This window comes from Ursus maritimus, unplaced genomic scaffold, assembly GCF_017311325.1.
Source record: "Ursus maritimus isolate PB19 unplaced genomic scaffold, ASM1731132v1 scaffold_2, whole genome shotgun sequence".
In the NCBI taxonomy this organism is placed as follows: domain Eukaryota; kingdom Metazoa; phylum Chordata; class Mammalia; order Carnivora; family Ursidae; genus Ursus; species Ursus maritimus.
This window is the reverse complement of record NW_024424452.1, coordinates 82,538,486-82,561,565: the sequence shown is the minus strand read 5'-3', so window position 1 is coordinate 82,561,565 and position 23,080 is coordinate 82,538,486. Positions and strand designations below refer to the sequence as shown.

At 42.5% G+C, this 23,080-nt stretch overlaps 1 protein-coding gene across 1 annotated transcript in view; it reads right to left on the bottom strand.

Annotated features, from left to right (window-relative positions):
- Nucleotides 1-2,600: 2,600 nt before the first annotated feature.
- The window catches only part of AXDND1 (axonemal dynein light chain domain containing 1), an 88,080-nt gene continuing 67,600 nt past the window's right edge, over nt 2,601-23,080 (bottom strand). The window contains exons 22-26 of the mRNA XM_008696903.2: nt 15,419-15,529; nt 13,443-13,544; nt 8,360-8,442; nt 7,249-7,496; nt 2,601-3,831 (exon numbers count right to left, since the gene is read on the bottom strand). Coding sequence (XP_008695125.1) covers nt 3,758-3,831; nt 7,249-7,496; nt 8,360-8,442; nt 13,443-13,544; nt 15,419-15,529 — 618 coding nt within the window. The 3' untranslated portion in view covers nt 2,601-3,757. The remainder of the gene's footprint in view (nt 3,832-7,248; nt 7,497-8,359; nt 8,443-13,442; nt 13,545-15,418; nt 15,530-23,080) is intronic.

Sequence of the window (23,080 nt, the reverse complement as noted above, 5' to 3'; positions counted from 1 at the left end):
GTCTTCTCACTGTGTCCCCACGTGGCGGGGGGGGGGCTCTCTGTGTCTTTTTTATAACGGCACTCATCCCATTCATGAGGGCTCCACCCTCGTGACCTAATCACCTGCCGAAGACCCCACTTCCTAATACCATCACGTTGGAGGCTGGGATTTCACCATAGGAATTCTGGGGTGACAGCAACATGGAGTCTATGATAGGCAGTAAGCTGCTAAAAGGGGAGAAGCCGTTCCAGTTTGGAGCTGGAGTCCACCATGACCAAAACGACATGGCCGTGAGGTTGGCGCAGATCATGTGATGGTGGTATTCCAGGGCGTCTGGCGATGTGCAGGGACTCGTCTATCTAGACCTGCATTGTCGTGCAGGCACGTGACTTCATGGCTGGCGGGCTGCAGGTGGCTGGCACCCCAGCTAACCAGGAAGAGGTCAGCTTTAGGAGGCTTTGCAGGCTCTCCTTAAAAACTTCACGGGCCACCCTGGCTCACCAGGTGTGTCAAGATGGGGCCGGAGCCCTGCAGTTTGGACTCCCCTGAATCTGGGAGGCCCAGCAGGTCATTCTGCCTATGCCTCTGCATCTTGTCTCTTTGGGGGCCAGGTCAGGATGGCTGAGCAAGTATAACCCTATAATCTGATAAGACTCTTCCTGGTGACTACAAGGTTCTTTGGCAGAATCTACTGGGTCTATGAGGGTCCTGATGTCTCTAGAATTTTGGCTTGTGTGTCAGTGCATTTGCTCAGTGGTTGAGCTGGGCAGTAAGTAGAGGATACAGAAACCCTTTAAAAAGAGGGGTCATCACCTGCACACCCAGCTTCTGCCTGGGAGAGGCAATGCGAGCTTGGGCTCTGCTGCTAGACGTCACTCACTCTAGCACTCAGTAGATGTTTAACCCTAAACATGCAACTTATCCTGTCAGGGATGGGGATGAAAGCATAACCCACAGCACAGAGGTGTTGTGATTAAATGAGATAACACGTGAAGTGCTTAGTCAGTGCTTACACAAAGTAAATCTTCAGGGAATGACTACTACTGTTTTTCTGATTTTACCCCAGTAGCTCAAAATGACAGCGCTCTAGCTGTATCCAAATAGAAGCCTGGCCCCCTACACAGGTTGCCCCCATGCTTCCAAGGTAGCCCTGGTGGCCAGTAGCTCCTGCCCCCAGGGCGGTTGTTGTTGGACAGAACCAGGTTAAGAACCGGCACATGGGGTCTCTTGCGTTAGAGTCCCACCTCAATATTTCAAGCATTCGTTTTAAAGGTGCACAGCTCTTTGAGATGTCTGCCTTTGTCTGGACATCTGAGCAGCGTGGCTGGTGTCTCCTCGCACAAGCACGACAGCCTCCCCTGGCAGCCCAGCCACCAGATGTGTGTGGCAAGCGCCCCTCCCTCCACTCTGCTGGGAGCCTACCGCAGGTCACTCGGTCACTCGGAGAAGGTGTGGCAGGGTCTCGAGGACTATCTCCAGCCTCCCACGAGCCAGCTGTTTGGGAAGCAGAGCAGCATGGGCTAACTTTCAGGGAGCGCCAGTGCAGACACCTTTCCTGCAGCATCCTCCTTTTTAAGACCACCTAACATCTGTTATGCCCTCCTACCACCACCCTCATTTTCTTCTGGGCATTTCCTTTGCCCATACTGTGTTCTAGTTTGGTAGAATAGTAGAGCAAGGTGTCCTTCCTTCCCTTTAAGGCAGCTAGAAATCCCGGACACCCTCTCACCATCACTGCTATATGCATGCGGTGGTTTGTGACCACAAGGCAGCCCTTCCCTGTCTCAGGACTTTAAGACTTAAGCAAAATAATCTAAAGACAGAAGAGAAGATTGGAGTTCATATGGTGGTAGCAACTAGGGGAGTCGGTGAAACAATTCTTGCTCCTGAAGTCTAAAACTACCTGGTCCTATCTGGTCCCTGCCTGGCTCTTTAAGACTTCCCTTTAGGGGCACCTGGGTGGCTCAGTTGGTTAAGCATCTGCCTTTGACTCAGGTCATGATCTCAGGATCCTGGTATCGAGCCCCGTATCAGGCTCCCTGCTCAGCAGGGAGTCTGCTTCTCCCTCTCACCCTGCCTACCACTCCCCCCGCTTGTGCTTGCTTTCTTTCTTTCTCTAATTAAAAAAAAAAAAAATTTATAAAAAAAGAAAAGGCTTCCCTTCAACCCCTGAGCTCCCCAACACACTTTCAATAAATTAGCCTTTAATGTGTGTTTGCAAGAGTAGGTTTCTGTGGCTCACAACCAAACCACCCTAACTAGGCGCCAAACATCTCATTCTCATTGTAGGGGCAGCCGGCATAACTCTGGCCTTTAGAGACCAAGCCTTCCACCCGGTGGAGCTGACATGTTCTCAGCGGCAAGGTTCTTGTGTTCAGGGATAGGAGCTGATGATTTGTATGGAAATGACTACTCATTCCTGCAAAGTGAGAAATCAATTAAGAAGTATTTGGAAATCCCACCAAAAAGATGATTTGCCAGAATCACCTAAGAATCTCTTCAGGAAAGCAGAAGCATAGGGCCCGCTATGCCCCAGCAAGCGAGAACTGTGAGCGGGAGCCAATCGTGTCAGCTCTGGCTTTCAGCCGGGCCACGAGCACAGCGACCGACTGAAGTAATGTTTTCTTACCTCAGACTTCAAGAGTCACTCAGTGGGCGTCGGTGGACAGATGTTAAGCATTTTTGAAACCCATCGTACACACACTTTGATGATGGCAGAGGCAGGCCTGGCCAGGGACTGGGCTGAAAAAGGCTGGGGACTCTGAGTGACAGGGTTTCTGAGGCTTGGGCAACAGGCAAGGGTCTAAAATCCCAGGAGATACATTCCAAAGAACACTAAGTATGTGGAGGCACGGCAGGTGCATGGGTGTTTGGAGCCAGAGATCAGAGCAAATGCAAGGGCGCTGGGTGTGGTGAGGTAGGAGGGAGTCCTTGCCCAGCGCCTGCCCCAAATGTCCCTTTGTCCCTCACAACTTATTTTTGCGGGTTAGTCCATCTCTAGTGCCTTGATGGATCCAGGGTCATGAACAGAGCAGACAAGTGAAGCCGTCAAAGCAAAAAATGGCGATTCTGGGCGTGTCTTCAGCAGCATTCTTAAATTTCAGTACAATTCTCCGTCCTTCCCTGTGAAGGAAACCATCTGAGCAGTGGCCTGGTGGCCCATCACCACTGTCAAACATCCAGACACAGGTCCAGCAAGCAGGGGACTCTGACACCCATCAGTTCTGTGACCTTGGGGAGTCTTATAACCATTTGGGGACCTCAGTTTCATCTTCTGAGAAATGGGGATAATAACAGCATCTCTCCCAATTACTTTGTAGGGTTATTGTGAAAATCAAATAAATCATAAAAATACCTGAAATCATAAGAAATCTGAAAATGCTGCCAAAACCCAAGAGCATTACCAGGCTCCTCTCTTTTAAATTGAAAAAATAATGCTTTGTATTTGCCATTCTTCTCTGCAGAGTTCAGAGTCTTCAAAAAGCATTATGTTCTTGACAGGAACTGACACTTTTCACAGACGTCTGTTAGGAAATCATTTGAAGAGGCCAGCAAACTTTTGCCCAAGCTATTTTTAATCTGGGAAATAAACGAATGCACTTATTCCCGACAGCCTTCACTGCGACTTTTAAAGAGAAAAGGTTCTTGGGTTGTATGTCGTGACTTTTCCAGTAGCTGTTGCACAGAGAGTCCCTCTAGTTGAGCCACAGGGTCAGCTAAGCAGCACGGAGACATCAGTGAGGGAGCCCAGCTGAAGCCCAGCACCCTATGGGTGCTACTTGGACTTGGTCTTGGATTTAGTCCGGGGTCTGGGTTTAGGGTTGAGAGACCCTTCCTTGCGCTGTACCTCTGAAAAGACAAAACAATCACAGTATTGTCGTAATATCTCATAGTTACTAAGGACTTTAACTTTATAAAGCATTTTCAAAATTCCATTCTGCCTAACTCTCAAGCAACAAACAGGCAGTGGGCCCAAAATTTGACTCTAAGTTGGTTACTGGGATTCAGAATGTATTTTCCCAAAGTTAAAGTGTATTCAGTTAGTTACCTGAATTCTGGGTCCTGGAAAAGAGGGCTATGTGGTCAAGAAGAATAGAGAAACAGAAAGAACATTTCTGCCTTCCTTCCTATACATATCCAAAGCTTGGCGAAAAAAAAATTCAAATAGAGCTAGTATCCAAAATCCTCCCACATCCATTCCTGCACTTCTGTTCTGTCTCCTGGACCTCTCCCCAGTCTCCTGTGCACAGACCCGACTAGGCCTGGTCCTTGGGATGGGGGCAGGGGGGTTCTTGCCATCAAGCTGGCTCTTCCCCGCTTGCTCCACGACACCACCCTTCTCACTTCAAGTCCTTCTGACTGGCTGCGACCACCTCCATCCCACATTTGGTCATCTTGTTCACGCCCTTGTCTTGCTCTTAGTGTCTCTCCCTGCTCCTAGCTCCTAACCATAGGCTTAAGCCATTATTCATCTTCGTAAACTTCCCTCTTGATTCCTGTCTTCATTCACAGCTCAGAGCACAATGATTTGCTAACTATTAAAAAGACTGACACAGAAACAAAAATAAATATGTCTTCTCCTCCGTCCGGATCTTCCCCTTGCCCAGCATCCACAAGCCTCCCTCCTTTACGGTATGTAACCGTCCACCCCTCGCTGCACAACTCTCGAGGGCAACGTGATCTCATGCTCTAAGTCACACAGATACAGCGCTGCGCATGCCACAGGGCTCTCACATTGCTCCAGAGGGTCTGCATTTTTCAAAGGAGCTGCCCGCTAACCCTAAGGAGCGTCCAGCTTATGGATTTTCTGGGGAAAACGTCAGGTCTCCTACATGGCACGGGAAGGGCTTGGCTTAGGAGCCAATTCCCCTAAGCTTTGCAGAGCCTCTCCTTCACCTCTGAGCCCCCCAGCAATGACTCTGAGGGAGTATTTGGAAGCAGGGTAAAGGGTGGCTATGTTTATGTAGGTAATTGTTTATGTAGGTCGGGGACTAACTGTATAGAGTTATCCTCTACTTAAAATTATTAATACTTTTCATTCTGGATTTAACCTCATCCCCAAGGTCTTTATGGAAATGGACGAAAAGAACATCACTCATTCCATATTGAGGTAACCACTCCAGTTACCATGCAGGCTTTTTGCATGATTTGTGTATTTATTTTTCTGTAATCTGGAAAAAGTGTAAGATGAAAAAAAAAATTTTTTTAAGATTTTATTTTTATTTATTCGACAGAGAGAGACAGCCAGCGAGAGAGGGAACACAAGCAGGGGGAGTGGGAGAGGAAGAAGCAGGCTCATAGCGGAGGAGCCTGATGTGGGGCTCGATCCCATAACGTCGGGATCACGCCCTGAGCCGAAGGCAGACGCTTAACCGCTGTGCCACCCAGGCGCCCCAAGATGAAAATTTTTAATCCGTGAAAACTATTTCACATATATTCGAACCTAAAGCTAAAGGACTGTCACACTTGGAATAATTAGCATCTTCCCAGTTGAGAGTTAACAGAAGGAGAGAAAATGAGCTCAGTCTGGTGACAGGACACACGCGCCATGCCTGGGTAGAGGCTGTGGGGCGCTGGCTAACCAACGGCTTTGGCTGGGGATGCAGGTGAATATAGGGGTGACAGAGAAACAGAAGTAGCTCTCCTCCCTGTACTATCCCTTGCACCAGGAGTTGTCCTGGGAACACCCCAAAGGGTGAAGGTGAGAGCAAGAATCAAAAAACAGCCTCCAATCCTGCGGATACTGAGAACTGCCTGAGGGCAGGTTATTGCACTAATTAGAGATAAGAAAATGAAGAGTCAAATTCCTTTTCCTGTAGAATAATGGTGATTATTTTCACAGAAAATCAAACAAGTACCAAAAACCAAAGGCAAAATCCCCCACAAACCTCTATTAACCAGAGACAATGTCTATCAATATTTGGATACAATTTCCATCTTGGTCTTTTTTCTAGCTTTGAAAAAGTGTGTTTTTTTGCAATTGATATTTAAACATAAGAATTTCCAGGGCACCTGGGTGGCGCAGTCGGTTAAGCGTCTGACTCTTGGTTTAAGCTCAGGGCTCAGGTCGTGATCTCAGGGTCAGGAGATCAAGCCCTGCATCAGGGTCTGCACTCAGCACAGAGTCTGCTTGGGTTTCTCTCTCCCTCTGCCCTTCCCCCTGCTCAGTCTCACTTCTCTCTCTCTCTCTCTCTCAAATAAATTTTAAAAAAAGAATTTCCTGGGGCACCTGAGTGGCTCATTTGGTTAATCATCTGCCTTCAGCTCAGGTCATGATCCCAGAGTTCTGGGATCGAGCCCCGTGTTGGGCTCCCTGCTTAGCGGGGAGTCTGCTTCTCCCTCTGCCCATCACCCCGTTCATGCTCTCTCTCCCTCAAATAAATAAATAAAATTTTTAAAAAAATTTCTCATGTCATTATAAACCATTTTAATAGTGGTATAGTATTCAAGTATATTAGTGTAACATAATTTATTTAACCTTTCTTCCATGACTGGAGAGGTAGGTTGCTTCTATTATATACAATGATACATTGAACATCTTTGTGCATTAATCTTTTTTTTTTGTACTTAGGATTATTTCCTTGGACTAGATTCTCAAGAGTAAAATTATTAGGTCAAAGGTCAAAGTATATGCATGTATTTAAGGGATATCTACACATACTTTCAAATTATTTTCTGAAAAAGCTATGTGTGTCCACCCACAGGTATTATCTGTAAAACAAACCAGTTTTCCCCTTGTGACCAGCATTATATTCTTTTCTTTTTAAGAATTTTTGCCAGTTTCAGAAGCAAAACTTGTATCTTATATTAGTTTCTTAGTCTACAATTGTTAGTCATTTGGTTTTCTTTTTTGTGAGTCGTCTAAATAAGATAGTTACACAGTGGGGCGCCTGGGTGGCACAGCGGTTAAGCGTCTGCCTTCGGCTCAGGGCGTGATCCCGGTGTTACGGGATCGAGCCCCACATCAGGCTCCTCCGCTATGAGCCTGCTTCTTTCTCTCCCACTCCCCCTGCTTGTGTTCCCTCTCTCGCTGGCTGTCTCTATCTCTGTTGAATAAATAAATAAAATCTTTAAAAAAAAAAAAAAAAGATAGTTACACAGTTAAATGTATGTGTATTCCTATGAAAAATATGAACCAGTAAATCGGTACTAAAGATATTAATATTTTTCAAAGATATTAATATTTTTCTAAGATATTTGTGACCCAAACATGTTTTGTTTCATAAATATAACCTAAATAAAGCAAAATGAGAAAGCAAGCCTCACCTTTCTTTAGAGATTTTGGGGAATGTTCTACTGGCCTGACTTCTTCATCGTTGTCTTCTTCTTCTTCTCCATCTTCTCTCTCTCCTTCATTTTCTTCTTCTCTTCCTTCACACTCCTTCTTTCTAGAACTCATCAAAATAGCCTCTAGTTCGCTCTCCAGTTCTTTATTTCTTATAAGGGTATAATGAAGTTTCTCATATACATCCTCAAACTTCTCCTCTGCTTGTCTGGCTCTGCTTTCAACTTCTCTGATGGGGACAGAGTCCAGGGAGACACAACAAAATGGAAAGGTTTGAAAAAGTATCTTTCATGTATAGAAACTCATTGTCTAGAAGAGCAGTAGAATTAGCTAACTGCATCTGAAAGGTACAAATAAGGGAAGCAGCAGCATCAATCCTTAGGCAAGAACTGCGGTCCTAGACACTACTCTGGACGGTAATGTCAACGTGGCAGTCATGCTGTGATTTAAGAATGCAATGTATTTATCAGCTCTTCGTGAAATCTGACCTTTGGGTATTTGGAATTCTCAATAGCCAAGGAACCCCTTTTCAGGAGCTAATTTTGGCTTCTCTTCATTGATGTGATCCAACAAACTAAATCCAGTCATTTCCCTTTTTGCCAGCACCTCTAAAACCAGATTTTACAATAAGAAAACTAGTTTGAAATGTGCTTCTTACTTCCCGGAGTACACGTTCTACGTCTACGTGGCCGTGCTCTTCTCTCGGCACTCTCCACCATCTTAACTATACCGCCCTTCCTACTCTGAAGGGTAGGTAGCAATCTTTCTTGCACAAAGTAGTTTCTCCCAGTTCCATTTATGTCTCTAGCTCATCTTCTAGAAACATACGGGATAGATCACTCCTAACACCCTATTCCCCACATACACACACTCTTACTTCCTCTACCTCCACCGTGGGTGAGGATGGATGTTCCTATGAGAGCAGAATTCATTGCCTCCAGCAGAAGATTTGGAGGTAACATCCCACTAATGAGGATAAAAGAAGCAGAAGAAACCAAGGTAAGCCCCGAGGCGTGGATTTCTCAGCCACACCTCCTGACCAGCAATCTTTGTAATTACCATCGTGGTGGTGTCGTGGTGTCGCATACTCACCTTAACTTCTCCTGTGTGCGTTCAATTACAGCCATTGCTTCAAGATACTTTGGGGCCACTGTACCTTGATTTGCTGATTCTCTCTGACAAAGGAAAGATACACTATGAATGAACTGAGTCCCAACAGTTAATACTCTACTCCTTCAGAATGTTCTGGACCAAACCTTCCAGAATATTTTTTTCTACTATCCATATTTATATAGTAGATGATTAAGCACAATCTTAACACCAAAAAAGAATAGGGACTACCTGTGGCCACACAGCATACCAGCTTCCAAATTATTCATGCTACAGGTGGATAAAATTTGATTAGAATTGTAAAAAAGCAGGGACAACAATATCAACAACAACAACAAAAAACAAGGAAAGAAAAGGTTTAAAAATAAAGAGAAGGGTAAACATGTTCCTGTTATAAATCAAGTTAATGACCAAGATTATTAACTATATTTTTCTTAATAATTTACTTCACTAAGCTCATAACATTGCAAAATCCAGTCAGATCTTTCGGTTCCTTAAGGAACTTCATAAATATCAAGGCAGTGAAAATTAAAAAAAAAACAAGCCAGAACCCACTGCTTTCATTTATTTTGACTCTAAATACATTCTAGGAAACAAAATAAGAGGAAGGTGAAAGAATGTAATTAGAAAGCCAAAATTATAAGGATATTTAAAAATAAGTATTATACCATTTTCCCAGAACTGTGCACTTGTTTTAAAATTGAAGCACAGCTGACACACCATGTTACATGACTTTCAGGTGTACAGCATGCTGACTGTACAAATCTCAACATACCACATGTCCCCATAGAGCTATTACATGTCACTGGCTCTATTCTCTATGCCCTACCTTTCATCCCCGTGACTTATTCATTCTGGCACTGGAAGCCTGAACCTCCCACTCCCCTTCACCCCTTTTTGCCCAGAACTGTGTTTAAAATCTCATTTATCCATCCTTCCCAACCTGAGGCACGTAAAAGATTGGATGGAATCCCATATTATGGAAGGAAAGGGAGCTTGAAGAGGGTAGGCAGTCTGCCCTCCTCACAGAAAGATCTAGTGGGTTAAGCAAAACCCTCATGGAGGCCTCTTCATTGCACTATGCTAGCTTTTTCTAAAAGAAAACCAGAGAAAAGAAACTATGTTAAACATTTTCCCTTTTACTCTCGCTCTTCTAGTCTCTTATTTCCCAGGTCACGTATTCTCCTCTTTCTGTTTGCTCCCCCCTTGCTCCCCTTTCTGTTTGGGAAGTAAATGTGATCACTGTCCAGCCTGCACCCATGGCACGGGACGTGGTTGTGTCTATGCCACACACACCACTAACTTGTTCTTTGAGCCCAAAAGAAAGGTTTTCAGAGCAGAGGCTTCTAGAACTGGAAGTCCACACATGGTTTATAGCTGTATGAAACAACTTGACAGGTAGAAACCAGAGTAAACCATGACTGTATACATGTGAGCCTTCAGACTCGGCATTTGTTCCACAGATATACAGTGGACCCTGGAACTACACAGGTCTGAACTATGTGGGTTCACTTAGACATGGATATTTTACAGTCCACTACTGTAAACATATTTTCTCTTCCTTATGATTTTCTTAATAACATTTCCTTTCCTCCAGCTTACTTCACTGTAAGAATAAGTATATAGTACATATAACATTGACTGCTTATGTTATCTGTAAGGCTTCCGGTCAACAGTGGGCTATTGGTAGTTAACACAGGCCTCACAGCTCTTGGAAGTAACTGCCTTGGACCTTCCTTGCTTGTGCCAAGCTGCTGTAGCTTTGTGCTTGGTCTCTGGTTCCCATTCTGTCTTTGGCCTTCTTGACTTGGTCTTCCTCAGGTTTGACTCTACTTACAGGCTTTCGACTGGACAGTATCTCTAGTTTGGGTCTATCTCAGGGAGGATCTGGCTCCAGGCCCAGCTCCTTGGGATCCAAGCACTGACATAGTGCCTTATCAGTTCTGGACATACTTTCTAGAACCACCAATTCCAAGGGCCTTCCTTGTTGCTGTTATAAAATAAGTAAATTAATCACTGCTCTGGCATACGTGGTACAGTGAGAGGAAAACAGACCTGTAAGGGTCACCTTTAGCCCAATAACAGAAGGAAGGGCAGAAAGTCTCATCTTATCATAAAACACTGCTGATGTCCCCAAATCTGGCCCCTGTTCATCCTTCCTCAGTTCACAGGTGATCCAGCAAACTTTCCTATCTCCCTCATACCCTCGAACTCTTTAGAGACAGCCAGAATCTATGGTGTGAAGATGAGCCTGACACTGTCTCTAGCATCTTGCTTGTCGGGGTAGCTGAGCTATAGGCAACACTACCCGTGCGGTCAGACAGCAGCCCATGAGGGGCAGTCTAGCTCGGAGCGCTTTTGGTACTGCCTCCGAGAGAGCTGGCGGATTTAGTCATCCCCTATCTCCTCCAGCCAGCTGAGACGTCACGGAATTCTGGCTGCTTGTCCTGCAGGAACAGTGCTGGAATGACTGTGATTCAGAGAGGGCCATAAGGGGTGCCATGCGACAAGGTTCCAGAACTGACTGAACTGGGCTGCATCTGAAGGCAGAGCGGCCTTCTCCCAAGAGGGGGCAGCGGCAAAGTCAGTGCAGCTTAATGGGATCACTGGGTTCACCACTTAATCGGGCCCAGGACCAAATTGGGTATGCCTGTTTCAGGCACAGCAGGCCATGTTATGTACACAGGGCCTGCTCTGAGGAATTCCCGCAAAGCCCTAACTCCCAGCTAATTGAGGAGTGTTTTGCATAGTGGATGGGCCAGCCCCATTACGGTGAACACTAGGCATCAGGTAATGGTATGAATGAGGCCAAGTTCTTAGTCTGCCCAAGCTGGAGGTGACTTACCACCCCTCCTCTTGGGATATCACTCATATCTCAACCCCCCGAAAATCCCGTCCCGGAGTCACCTGCAGGAGGGGATACTAAGAGTAACTGGAATCTCCATGCTCAGGTCCATAGCTTCTCAGGGGTCTGGAGCTATTTCTCGCTAGAAACCCGGAACCCCTCTATCTCTGGAGCTCTCCAGTTTCACAACTCAGTTCCCAGGGACATGACAAGTTATGCCTGCACACCACAGGCTTTCTGCTTCCCGAGCCCTTCATTTTTCCTTTCCCTCCTCAGTGTTAATCAAATGTACTGCCTCCTGGGAGTTGTGTTTTTAGACCAGCAGGAGAGAGCTGCCTGATAGGTCTGGTGTCCCTGCAAAATGGTTATTTATGCTCTCAGGACCAGACACTGTCCGTCAAAAAAATAAACAAATAAAGGAAAAAAACAAGCAAACAAAGGCACGAGAAAAACTTACAATAAAAGTTTTGAAACCCTAAAGTGCCCTTAGGGAGCCCCAGGACTTTCGTGAATGACAAGTGCACAGAGCTCAGCAGCCCCCCCACCCCCCCACCCCCACCCCACTCCTCCTGGCCTGCAGCAGGGTCCAAATCAAGACAGCCCTTCCCCAGCTCCACCTCTGCATCTCTGACCTCACAAGCCAGTTCAAGAATCTTCATTCTCTGGGCACCCACTTTGTCTCTGCTGGCCTGGCACGATTAGGTCCCTTCTGTTTGAGCACCCGATGATCCCCTTCTGCCTGTGAGAGTTCAAGCCGCCATCCCATAGGATGACTGTGATTCTTCTTTACCTCCAGGAAGTCCCAAGTGATTATGTACCCGGCTGCCCTCTGGGTCCGTGCCCCGGACGTTATGGTCAATGAGATGGAAACAGTTCGAGCTTCAGGGATCTGGAGTAGCAGCAGTAGCAAACTTCCAGAGCCTACAGATAGAATTTCTGGGCCACACTGTCCTCAGGTGAGCTAGTCACATGGCACCACACCGTGTCAGATGGAAAGGCGGCATCCTGGAGCAGGAGCCCCCCACCATCAAAAACAAGCACCCCCCCCACCCCCCGTGCTACAGGCTGTTATCATCGGGGAGGTCTGACCCTGACTCCTAGCCTGGATGGCACAGCAGGGGAGAAACTCTGAGGCAGGAAGGCTTTGGGTGGGATTGGTGGGCAGGGGGCGGTGTTAAGCAGATTAACCCGTGCTACCCTTTATCTCCCTTTTCCGTACATGGCTCACGGTTACTCTTAGACCCCTACCTCACTCAGTCATAAAGACTGACAGATTAACATATTATATGAAAAGCTTGTTGAAAAGGCATTACTCGGGCAGAACGTGATTGTAACCCCGCTAGGCATTACTCTCACCCCAGTTTGCCAGCTCCTGCCTGACTCTTCACGTGGTTTCTCCCAGCTCTTTCTACCAGAGTTGGAGCCTATTTCCAGCCTATTTCCAACAACCTCCCTGGACTCACATCCTTGCAGTCTGCCTCAGTCATCCCACTGTTGTCCGCCGCTACCCTCACTACGGCTCCTACCCCCGCCCCCCCTACACCACTGCCTACTCAGGTGGATCAGATCTCTAACAACGGAATGGTTAACTTTGGGGCTGAGAAATCTGACTAAGTCTATGGATTTCTGGCACACTCCCCCCCCTGCCCCGCAAAGAAATGCACAGTATAAACACACGCAAAATTAATGTGGATTAATGGGATCAAGGCATGACATCCTTTACTGAGAGAAATATCAATCTAGAACTGAAATCTAGAACTGACTTAAGTCTACCATAGTCCTAGAACTTTCTGTGGAAGAATTTTAAATCTGTTTTCCTACTGAGTTTCTAAAGGTTTCCAATTTCCCAACAATTCTTGTGGTCAGGGGTATATGCTTGTCACAGTTCTCAATAGAGTCTGCTGAATGAATATATTTAAAAAAAAAAATAGGCCAAATTTTGACCAAGATATTGTTAAGGAAGGCAATGAAATGCTAATTTTAAAATGAGGTTTTAAAGAAGAAAATGAGACGTTTTTTATAAAGTTAAGGTAAAAAACAAGAGTTTTCCAGAGATGATGTTGGGAAGAAAAAAAAAATCTGAAAAATGCATTACGTAGGAGCTCCTGGCCCTCTTGGAGCTAAAACTTATGTTAAATCCATATCATTTGTACATAATGTGAAATTTCTCAGATTTTTTTCTCTGGTTTTGGATTTCCTAATTGGGTTTCAAATACATACCCAGGAAGAGAATATATCTGCTTCAAACAGAGGTTTGGAATGAATATTTTCATCTTCTTCAATTACTCGAATGAGTTTTTCCACCTCTGAGGATGTTGAAGGCTTCTAGGGCACAGAAACAGGAAGGACCTGTTAGCGAGCTGGGGTGTGACCCAGTGGTATGGCAAGTTCCCTGGAGCAATGTCTGAAGCTTTACTCTTCCATTTGCATTAGACATTCAAGAAGCATTTTCAAAGACTCACAGCAAACAGTGTGTGAGAAATTAGTGGGGATGGGGAAGTGGGGAGAACGGTGAGGGAATCAAAGAGAATATCTTCCAGACCTCAGGAATTCACAGCACAGTAGGAGAGCCGGACCAGAAAATAATGACAACATACACGACTGGTGTTGGCAAGGAGGTGTGTTCCAAAAGCTCTGTGCTCCCAGAAAAGGGCCCTGAATTCTAACTAGACTCTCAGGGCAGTTTTTACAGAGAAAGTGATATCTGAAGACCGAACAAGACTTTGTAACATAGAGCGGAAAGGGTCAGAACTAAGGCCACAAGAGCAGGAAAAGAGGGAGTGTGTTACGTATTTCAAAGGTATGAGAGAATTTAGTGGCCAAATACACTGTTTTCCATTCATTTTGTGCCTTCTATATGCCAAGCACTGTACCAGAAATAAAACAGAAAATGCTGGTCAAAAGAGGCTTAGGTGTTGTACAAAATTTTTCTTCTGCTGTCTAGCATGTACAGTGTGAGTCTAGGGGACCTAGGTCACAGCCCGGGATCATGCCAACATTTAAACTATTCACAGAGAAGAAACATCAGGGAAGTAAGTTAGGACAGTCTAGAGAGTGTTAGGTGACCTTGAGTTCTGAGAGCCAAGGACAATAGTAGTCAATCCAGGAATCAGCAAGGATTCTTATGCCAGGCTAATCTGGGTTTGAATGCTGGTTCCGCCTCTTACAGCTTTCTGACCTAGGGTAAGCCAGTCAACCTTTCTGAGCTTCAATTTTTCTTATCTGTAAAATGGTGCAATAATTTTTACCTTGAAGTTGTGTTGTATAGATAGGAGATAACACATGCAGAACACGTAGCTTGCGGTAGGCACTCAATTATTGGTAGTTATCATTCTATTTATTATTATTATTATTATTATTATTATATTGTTATTATTATTAGTGCCCCAGGAAGGGTTTTATTACTACAAATGCCCCAGCATGAATAGAAACACAGTGAGGAGAAAGGAGGTGTGGGCATGGGCTTGGGATGAAGGGGAAAGGTAGCCCAGAATGGGAACTGAAGAGGGGGCACCTGGGTGGCTCAGTTGGTTAAGCATCTGACTCTTGATCTCAGCTCATGTTTTGATCTCAGAGTTATGAGTTCAAGCCCCACGTTGGAGCCTATCAAAAAAAAAAAAAAGATGTGGACACACAGAGTTTAAATTTCTGTTTGAAAAATCTGGTAATGAAAGGACAAAGAAACAGCATTAAGCTGAGAGATAGATTGTGTAGGTAATAGGAGTACAGGTGTGAATGAGGCTGATGGGAAGTGACTGGATTTCGAAAAGGAAAAGGATACCCCTACCGTGGAAAATAAAAAGATAAGAGTGTCTCAGGTACGGTTAAATCTATATGAAGAAAGGAAGGGAGCTGAGGTGTTTGTTTATTCCAGATGACGCATTTCTATTTTCAATAGTACCTATATATATTCTTTTTTAAAAGATTTTATTTATTTATTTGTTTGTTTGTTTATTTAAAGAGTGCAAGTGAGGGGAAGGGCAAAGGGAAAAGGAGAGAGAGAGAAACTCAAGCAGACTGTGCTGAGCGTGGAGCCTGACACGGGGCTCGATCTCATGACCCTGAGATCATGACCTGAGCTGAACTCAAGAGTCAGTCACTTAACCAAATGAGCCACCCAGGCACCCCAGTATCTACATATATATATTCTTTAAAAATATAAAGGGAAAGGAAAGTGTAATACTAAATCATCTTACCTCCTCTTCTTCCTTTTCCTTTCGCATCTCAAAATTATCCTCCATACTTTCTTCTTCCTCCTCTCTAAAAGGCTTGCCTATCCCAGGTTCAATTAATTCTTTTATAAAATCCTGTGAGATAAAACAATAGTACAATTATAGCTTAGTGTATATTAATAATTTGTAGTATGTACTGATTATTCATTCAGAAGTATTTAATGAGCACTAATCTTGCAACTGAACACTGTGCTAGGGATAAGGGCAAAAAGGGTAATAAGAATAGCCCCTGTCCTCCTATGACCCAGCAATTGCACTATTGGGTATTTACCCCAAAAATACAAATGTAGTGATCTGAAGGGGCAACTGCACCCCAATGTTTATAGCAGCAATGTCCACAATAGCTAAACTATGGAAAGAGCCCAGATATTCATTAACAGATGAATGGATAAAGAAGATGTGGGGCGGGGGGGGGGGGAGTCACACACACACACTGGAATATTACACAGCCATCAAAAATGAAACCTTGCCATTTGCAACGATGTGGATGGAACTAGAAGGTATTATGCTAAGGGAAATCAGTCAATCAGAGAAAAACTACTATCATATGATCTCACTGCTATGTGGAATTTAAGAAACAAGGCAGAGGATCATAGGGGAAGACCTGAGGAAAAAATGAAACAAGATGAAACCAGAGAGGGTGACAAACCATAAGAGACCCTTAATCATAGGAAACAAACTGAGGGTTGCTGGAGGGGAGTGGGGTAATGGGATGGGGTAGCTGGGTGATGAACATTGGGCAGGGTATGTGTTGTAATGAGCACTGGGTATTATGTAAGACTGATGAATCACAGACCTGTACCCCTAAACAAATAATGTATTGTATGTTAATTAATTGAATTTAAATTTAAAAAAAAGAACAGCCCCTGTCTTAAGAAGCTTAACAATTTAATGGACAAAAAAATGCTATGGATACATATAGTCACATGGTAGGAACACCTAATCTACAGTAGTAGATGTGGTTGAAAGAAAGGATTGGTCAAGAAGCTTTCCTGGAGGACATAATGTCTGAGTTTCTTCTTAAAGGATGAGTGAGGGAAAAAAGATAGCACGGTTCTAGGCAAAGGATGATGCATGGACATGACTGGCTCTTGAGAACAAAAGTAGTTGGTAGAACAGAAACTTAGGGGCAGATGGACAGAAGCAAAGTCATAGAGGAAGGGCTAAAGTGTCATTCCAGGGAATGGTGGTACTAATAAATTGACCAATCTGTTTTGCATTTTAAAACAATCACTCTAGCAGCAGGAGAGTAGATTTAAAGAGAAAGAAAGGGGAGAGGGAGGAAGAGTGGGAAGAAGAAAAGACAAGAGTAAGAGTTGCAGGAATGAAGAGGAGCATAGGATTCAAGAGATATTTCGGAGTTAACTCTTAGTGCTGGAGTGATTAGATCGATATGGGATGGCCCGGGAAAGGAAGCATCTTGAATGATACTTGGTGAATGGCTTAAGCTACTACATTGATGATAATGCCATTCACAGAGATAATGAACAAAGCTGCATAAGCAGGTCTGGGAAGATAGATGAGTTCAGACCAGGCTATGTGACTTTAAGGTACCACTAAATGGAAATATTCAGTAAGTAGCTAAATACACAGATCTAGAGTTTAGATGGAGGCATTTGGGCTAAAGATAATCATTGAACAGTTATTTGCATTTAGTTGAAGCCAAAAAAGTAAATTACATCACCAAAGGAGAAATTTTGAAGTGTTAGAAGATGAGGGCTTAGGACAGAAAACCTAGCCACATAAAGGATTAGGGAAGAAAGATGAGCCTGCAAAGAAGGCCGGGAGTTGTGTCAGAAATCTGACAGAGGCACCAGGAAAGTTTAAAGAAGAGAAAGAAGGAGTCAACAATGTTGAATACCTCAAATAAGTCTACAAAAATACTGACTGAAAAATGTCCTTCAGTTTATTGCAATGATGTGTATAAAAACAGAAGCTAAAAATAAGTTCAATGCCCACAATAGGAAAATGCATAAATAAATTATGATATAAACTACCCAAGATATTTTATAGCAATTTTAAATTATGCTGCAGAAATATGTACGTGGTATAAAAAATATTCACAATATATTAGGACATTTTTACCAAATGAAAATTTTTCCCTGATAATGCTGTAAAATAGTTAATAATACAGAGAAATTAAGAATCTCAACTCTCAGAGGTAACAAACGTCTATCAGTTTGCTGACTATATTCTTCTAGACTACTTTATCCATATGTAAACATTTTAATATAAATGAGATAATCATATTTGTTACCTTCTATAATCTGCTTTTTTCAAGCCAATCTGCTATTGATGAACATTTATAGTTTCCAGTGCAGACGGTCCCTGACTTAGATGGTTTAACTTAAAATTTTCAACTTTACAATGGTAGAAAAATGATACACATTCAGTAGAAACTGTACTTCAAATTTTGAATTTTAATCTTTTCCCAGGCTAACAATATGGGGTTAAACTCTCTTTCACGATTCTGGGTAGCAGCAGTGACCCACAGCTTCTAGGCAGCCACATGATCACAAGAGTAACCAACCAATACACTTAAAATCATTCTGTTTTTCACTTCCCGTACAGTATTCAATAAATTACATGAGATATTCAGGGGTGCCTGCATGGCTCAGTTGGTTGAGCACGGACTCTTGGTTTTGGCTCAGGTCATGATCTCAGGGGTCTTGGGGTCAGGCTCCATGCTCTGCAGTGAGTCTGAAAGACTCTCTCCCTCTGCCCCTCCCCCCCAAAATAAATAAATTTTTAAAATAAAAAAATAAATTACATGAGATATTCAACATTTTATTATAAAATGGGCTTTGTGTTAGATGATTTCGCCCAACTATAGGCTAATGTAAGTATTCAAAGTACACTGAAGGTGGGCTAGGCTAAGCTATGATGTTGGGTAGGTTAAGTGTATTAAATACATTTTGGACTTACAATATTTTCGACTTACAATGGGTTTATTGGGCCATAATTCCAACATAAGTCAAGGAAGATCTGTATTTTGCTATTAAAAATGATGTTTTAATTACCATTCTTTATTTTATTTACCTATTTAACTTCAGTATAATTAACATACAGTGTTATATTACAATATAGTGATTCAACAATTCTATACATTACTCAATGCTCATTGTAATAAGTGTTCTCTTAATCCCCTTCACCTATTTCACCCATCGCCACCCACCCACCTACCCTCTGGTAACCATTAGTTTGTTCTCTATAGTTAATAGTCTGTTTTTCTATATCTCTTTTTCTTTGTTCATTTGTTTCTTAAATTCCACATAAGAGTGAAGTCAAGTGGTATTTGTCTTTCTCTGACTGGCTTATTTCACTTAGCATTATACTTTCTAGATCCATCCATGTTGGTGCAAATGGCAAGATTTCATTTTTTTATGGCTGAGTAATATTCCTCTGTGTGTGTGTGTGTGTGTGTGTATGTGTGTGTGTGTGTGTGTGTACCACATCAGCTTTACCCATTCATCTACTGACGGACGCTTGGCTGCTTCCATAGTTTGGCTATTATAAATAATGCTGAATAAACATAGGGGGGTATATATCTTTTCAAGTTAGTGTTTTCATATTCTTTGGTTAAATACCCAGTAGTGGGATTACTAGATCACACAGTAGTCTTGTTTTTAATTTTTTGAGGAACCTCCATACTGCTTTTCACAGGGGCTGCACCAGTTTGCATCCCCACCAAGAGTGCACAAGGAATCCTTTTTCTCCACGTCCTTGCCAAAACTTCTTGCTCCTTGTGTTTTTGATTTTAGCCATTCTGACAAGTGTGAAGTGATATCTCATTGTGGTTTTGATTTGCATTTCCCTGATGATGAGCGATGTTGAGCATCTTTACATGTGGCTGTTGGCCATCTGGATGTCTTCTTTAGAGATGTCAGTTCATGTCTTCTGCCCATTTTCTAATTGGATTACTTGGTTTTGTGGCACTGAGTTGTAGTTCTTTATATATTTAGGACACTAACCCTTTATCAGATATGTCATTTGCAAATATCTTCTCCCATTCAGTAGTTCTCTTTTAGTTTTGTTGATTTTTCCCTTTGCTGTGCAGAAGCTTTTTATTTTGATGTAGTCCCAATAGTTTATTTTTGCTTTTGTTTCCGTTGCCTTAGGAGACGTATCTATTAAAATGTTGCTACGGTGGGTTGGAGAAATTACTGCACGTGCTCTCTGTTAGGAGTTTTATGGTGAACAGGAAGGTAAGCCAGAAGAAATTATTCAGGATGCAATGCAGAAGCAAAGAAAAATATGAAATAAGATAAAAGACATGGGTATAGATTCCAATACATATCCATTCAGAGTTCCAGAAAGAAAGGAGAGAGCAAATATATAGAGATAATATTTGAAGAGATAACAGAATTTTCCATATCTAATGAAAGATACGAAGTCAAAGATTAAGGAAACCAAGAGAATCCCCAGAAAAATTTAAAAAGGAAAGGAATTCCACACCCACATATATCAGAGTGAAACTGCAAAATGCCAAAGACATAAAGATCTTAAAAGTAGCCAAAGAGAAGAGAGGGATTAACTTCAAGGAACTGACAGCTGAATTCTCAGCTGTCAGTTTGGTAACAATAAAATCCAGAAAACAGTAGAAATAGTATCATCAATGGGCTGGGAGGAAATAGTATCATCCTAGACTTGTATACCCCGCAAAAAATGTTAAGAGTGAGGGTGAAATAAAGACATTTTCAGACAAACAAAAATTAAATTTGCCTCCAGTAAAGCCTCACTAAAGAAAAATTTAAAGATTAGGGCAGAAGGAAAGTGACCTCAGGTGGAAGATCTGAGATATCTGAAGGAACAATAAAGAAATTAAACAAAAAATCAACTCCAATCACTAAAGGCATTCCTGCTTAAGTCATAAATAAGAAAGAGGATGCTATTGCCACTACTATTTAACACCAAATTGGGAGAATTATTCACTGCAATTAGACAAGAAAAAGCAATTAGAGGCATAATAATTGAAAGAGGTAAAATTATCTCTATCTATAGATGATTTGTTTAATATCTGGAGAACCCAAAAGAATCTATTGAAAAACTACTAAAAACAATAAGATAATTAGGTAAAGTCACAGAATATAAAATTAAAATACAGAAATCAATAACATACAGTTACCAGTTAGAAGATACAATGGTAAAAAAGATCCCATTTAAAATAACAAAAAATAGGGGAGCCTGCCTTGGCCTCGGGGTTGTAAGTTTGAGCCCCATGTTGAGTGTAGAGACTACTTAAATAAATAAAAACTTATAAAAAATAAAATAGCAAAAAATAAAATGAAATACTCAGGCATAATACAAGAAATGTGCAAAATGAGAAAACCATTAAACATTATTGAAAGGCATTAAAAGTAGACATCCTACATTTTTGGATAGGACAACGTGACAATATAAGTATCTCTGCTCTAAGTTAATATATGAATTTAGAATTACCCCAGTCTTTAAAACTCATATTTTCCCAGGGGTAGATTATAGAGTTACATAGAAGAATAAATAAGCAAGCATAGTGATGAAACCCCTGAAGAAGATCAGTGAGGAGGGCTGGCCCAGCCAGATATGAAAATGCATCATGGCGCCTCAAAAAATTAAAATATTGTGGTGATGACCCATGAAGAGATAGATTAATAGAAAATAACAGAAATTTCAGAAATAAACTTAGGTTGAGTATAGCTATCTTCAAATGCTAGAAAACACTGTAACATGGAATGTTGTAAATACTATGATGTGGAAGACAAATCAGCTTCATTCATATCAACCCAAAAGACTAAACAAGGACCAGTGAGTAAAAAATTACAAGGAAACATATTTCATCTAGTTCAATAGAAAGAATAATGTTCTAATAGTTAGTGTTCACCAAACAAATGGGCTAATTCTGAAAGTAGGTCTCTGAAACTTTATCTGAATCATAGGCATCATAGGCATAATGATCAAAGGTGGGTATTATAAAAGATTCACACATTAGATGTTTGGCTGAATTCAATCACCCTTAAGATTCTTTCTGTTCTTAAGTCTCTATGATTCTGTATAGTTCTTGAATTTAATCTTTTCATAGATCTTTTGTGTAGCCGAGATCATGTCTGTGGTACTTAATTTTCCCAAACTATACTGGTAATTTAAGATTTTTTTTGAGAGAGAGAGAGCTCATGGTGTGGGGGGCAGAGGGAGAGGGAGAGAATCTTAAGCAGGCTCTGTGCTTAATGGACATGGGCTCCATCTCACAACCCTGAGACGATGACGTGAGCTGAAATCAAGAGTTAGACACCCAACCAACTGAGCCACCCAGGCGCCCCATGTAATTTAAGATTTATAATGCTGATGAAATCATTCAGTGATTAATTCAAAATAATGCTGGCCAAGATCTGGGCAGCAAAGAAAAATAAGCATTTGTAAAAGATGTATAATTTAGAAAGGTGGTGTTTCTTCAGTGTTTAAACATAAGATAAAAGTCCCACATGTGTGTCGGTAGAACCCTCCCTGGCAGACCCATCACATAGACGCCATCATATCTCTCCTGTACAGGTCACAGATCCGATAGCAATGAGGGCTTCTTCAGTCTTTACTGGAAACCAACTCCTTCAAACAGACTGAAGTAAAACTAAACATTTGTGACTGCCATGAAGTACAGGATATTCATTAATTTGGGATCCTCAGTAAAGAGCTGATAGTTAATACCACAGGATTAGCACAGTCATGTGTAGGGCGTAGAATGAAAAGTGAAAGTAGGTCAAGGACAGAATATCAACATTTAAGAGGCAGGCAGAGGAGAAAGACTAAAAGGAGAGTGAAAAAAAATAAAGTCGGAGGAAAAACAGGGAATTTTTGTCTTGTGAGGAGAGATTACAAAAGGAGTGAATGACTAGTCGACAGGGTCAAATGTTACAGAGAAGTCAAGTTAAATACGGCATGGGGGGGCACCTGGGTGGCTCAGTCGCTTAAGTGTCTGCCTTTGGCTCAGGTCATGATCCCAGGGTTGTGGGATGGAGCCTCGAGCACCGAGCACCCAGTTGGACTCCCTGCTCAGCTAAGAGTCTGCTCCTCCCTCTCCCTCTGCTCCTCCACCTGCTTGTGCTCGCTCTCTTTCAAATAAATAAATAAATAAATAAATACAATCTTTTAAAAAAAAATATGGCATTGGGGTTCCTTGGATCTGACAATAAGGAATCATTACAGTACCTTGCAATTGTTTCAGCATTTTAAGAGAAATGATTGTGACAGGAAGGAGAGAATGAAGTAGTGGAAAAAAAGACATGCTCAAGGGATATATCTTTTAGAATGAAAGCAAAGGCCATGCTTATAGATTGTTTATATATTGACACAGTGGAACCACTAGAGAGGAAGACACAGAAGAGAGAGGACAGCGGGCTGGGATTAGGTGCTCAAAGGAAGAAATAACCTTAAATGGGAACACTGAGCCTGGAGGGGAGGGGAGGAGGAAGTGTGCACAGAAGCAGACCGGTCTGAGGACATGCCTCAGGAAGCGGCAGGCAGCTCCCCCTCTGAAAGCCATCCTTTCCTCTATGAAGGATGAAACAAAATCAAGGATGAAACAAAATCTAAGAAAGTGAGGAGAGATGCAGACGCGGATGATTCTCACCCTTAGAAGGGAGAACTGCCAATGAT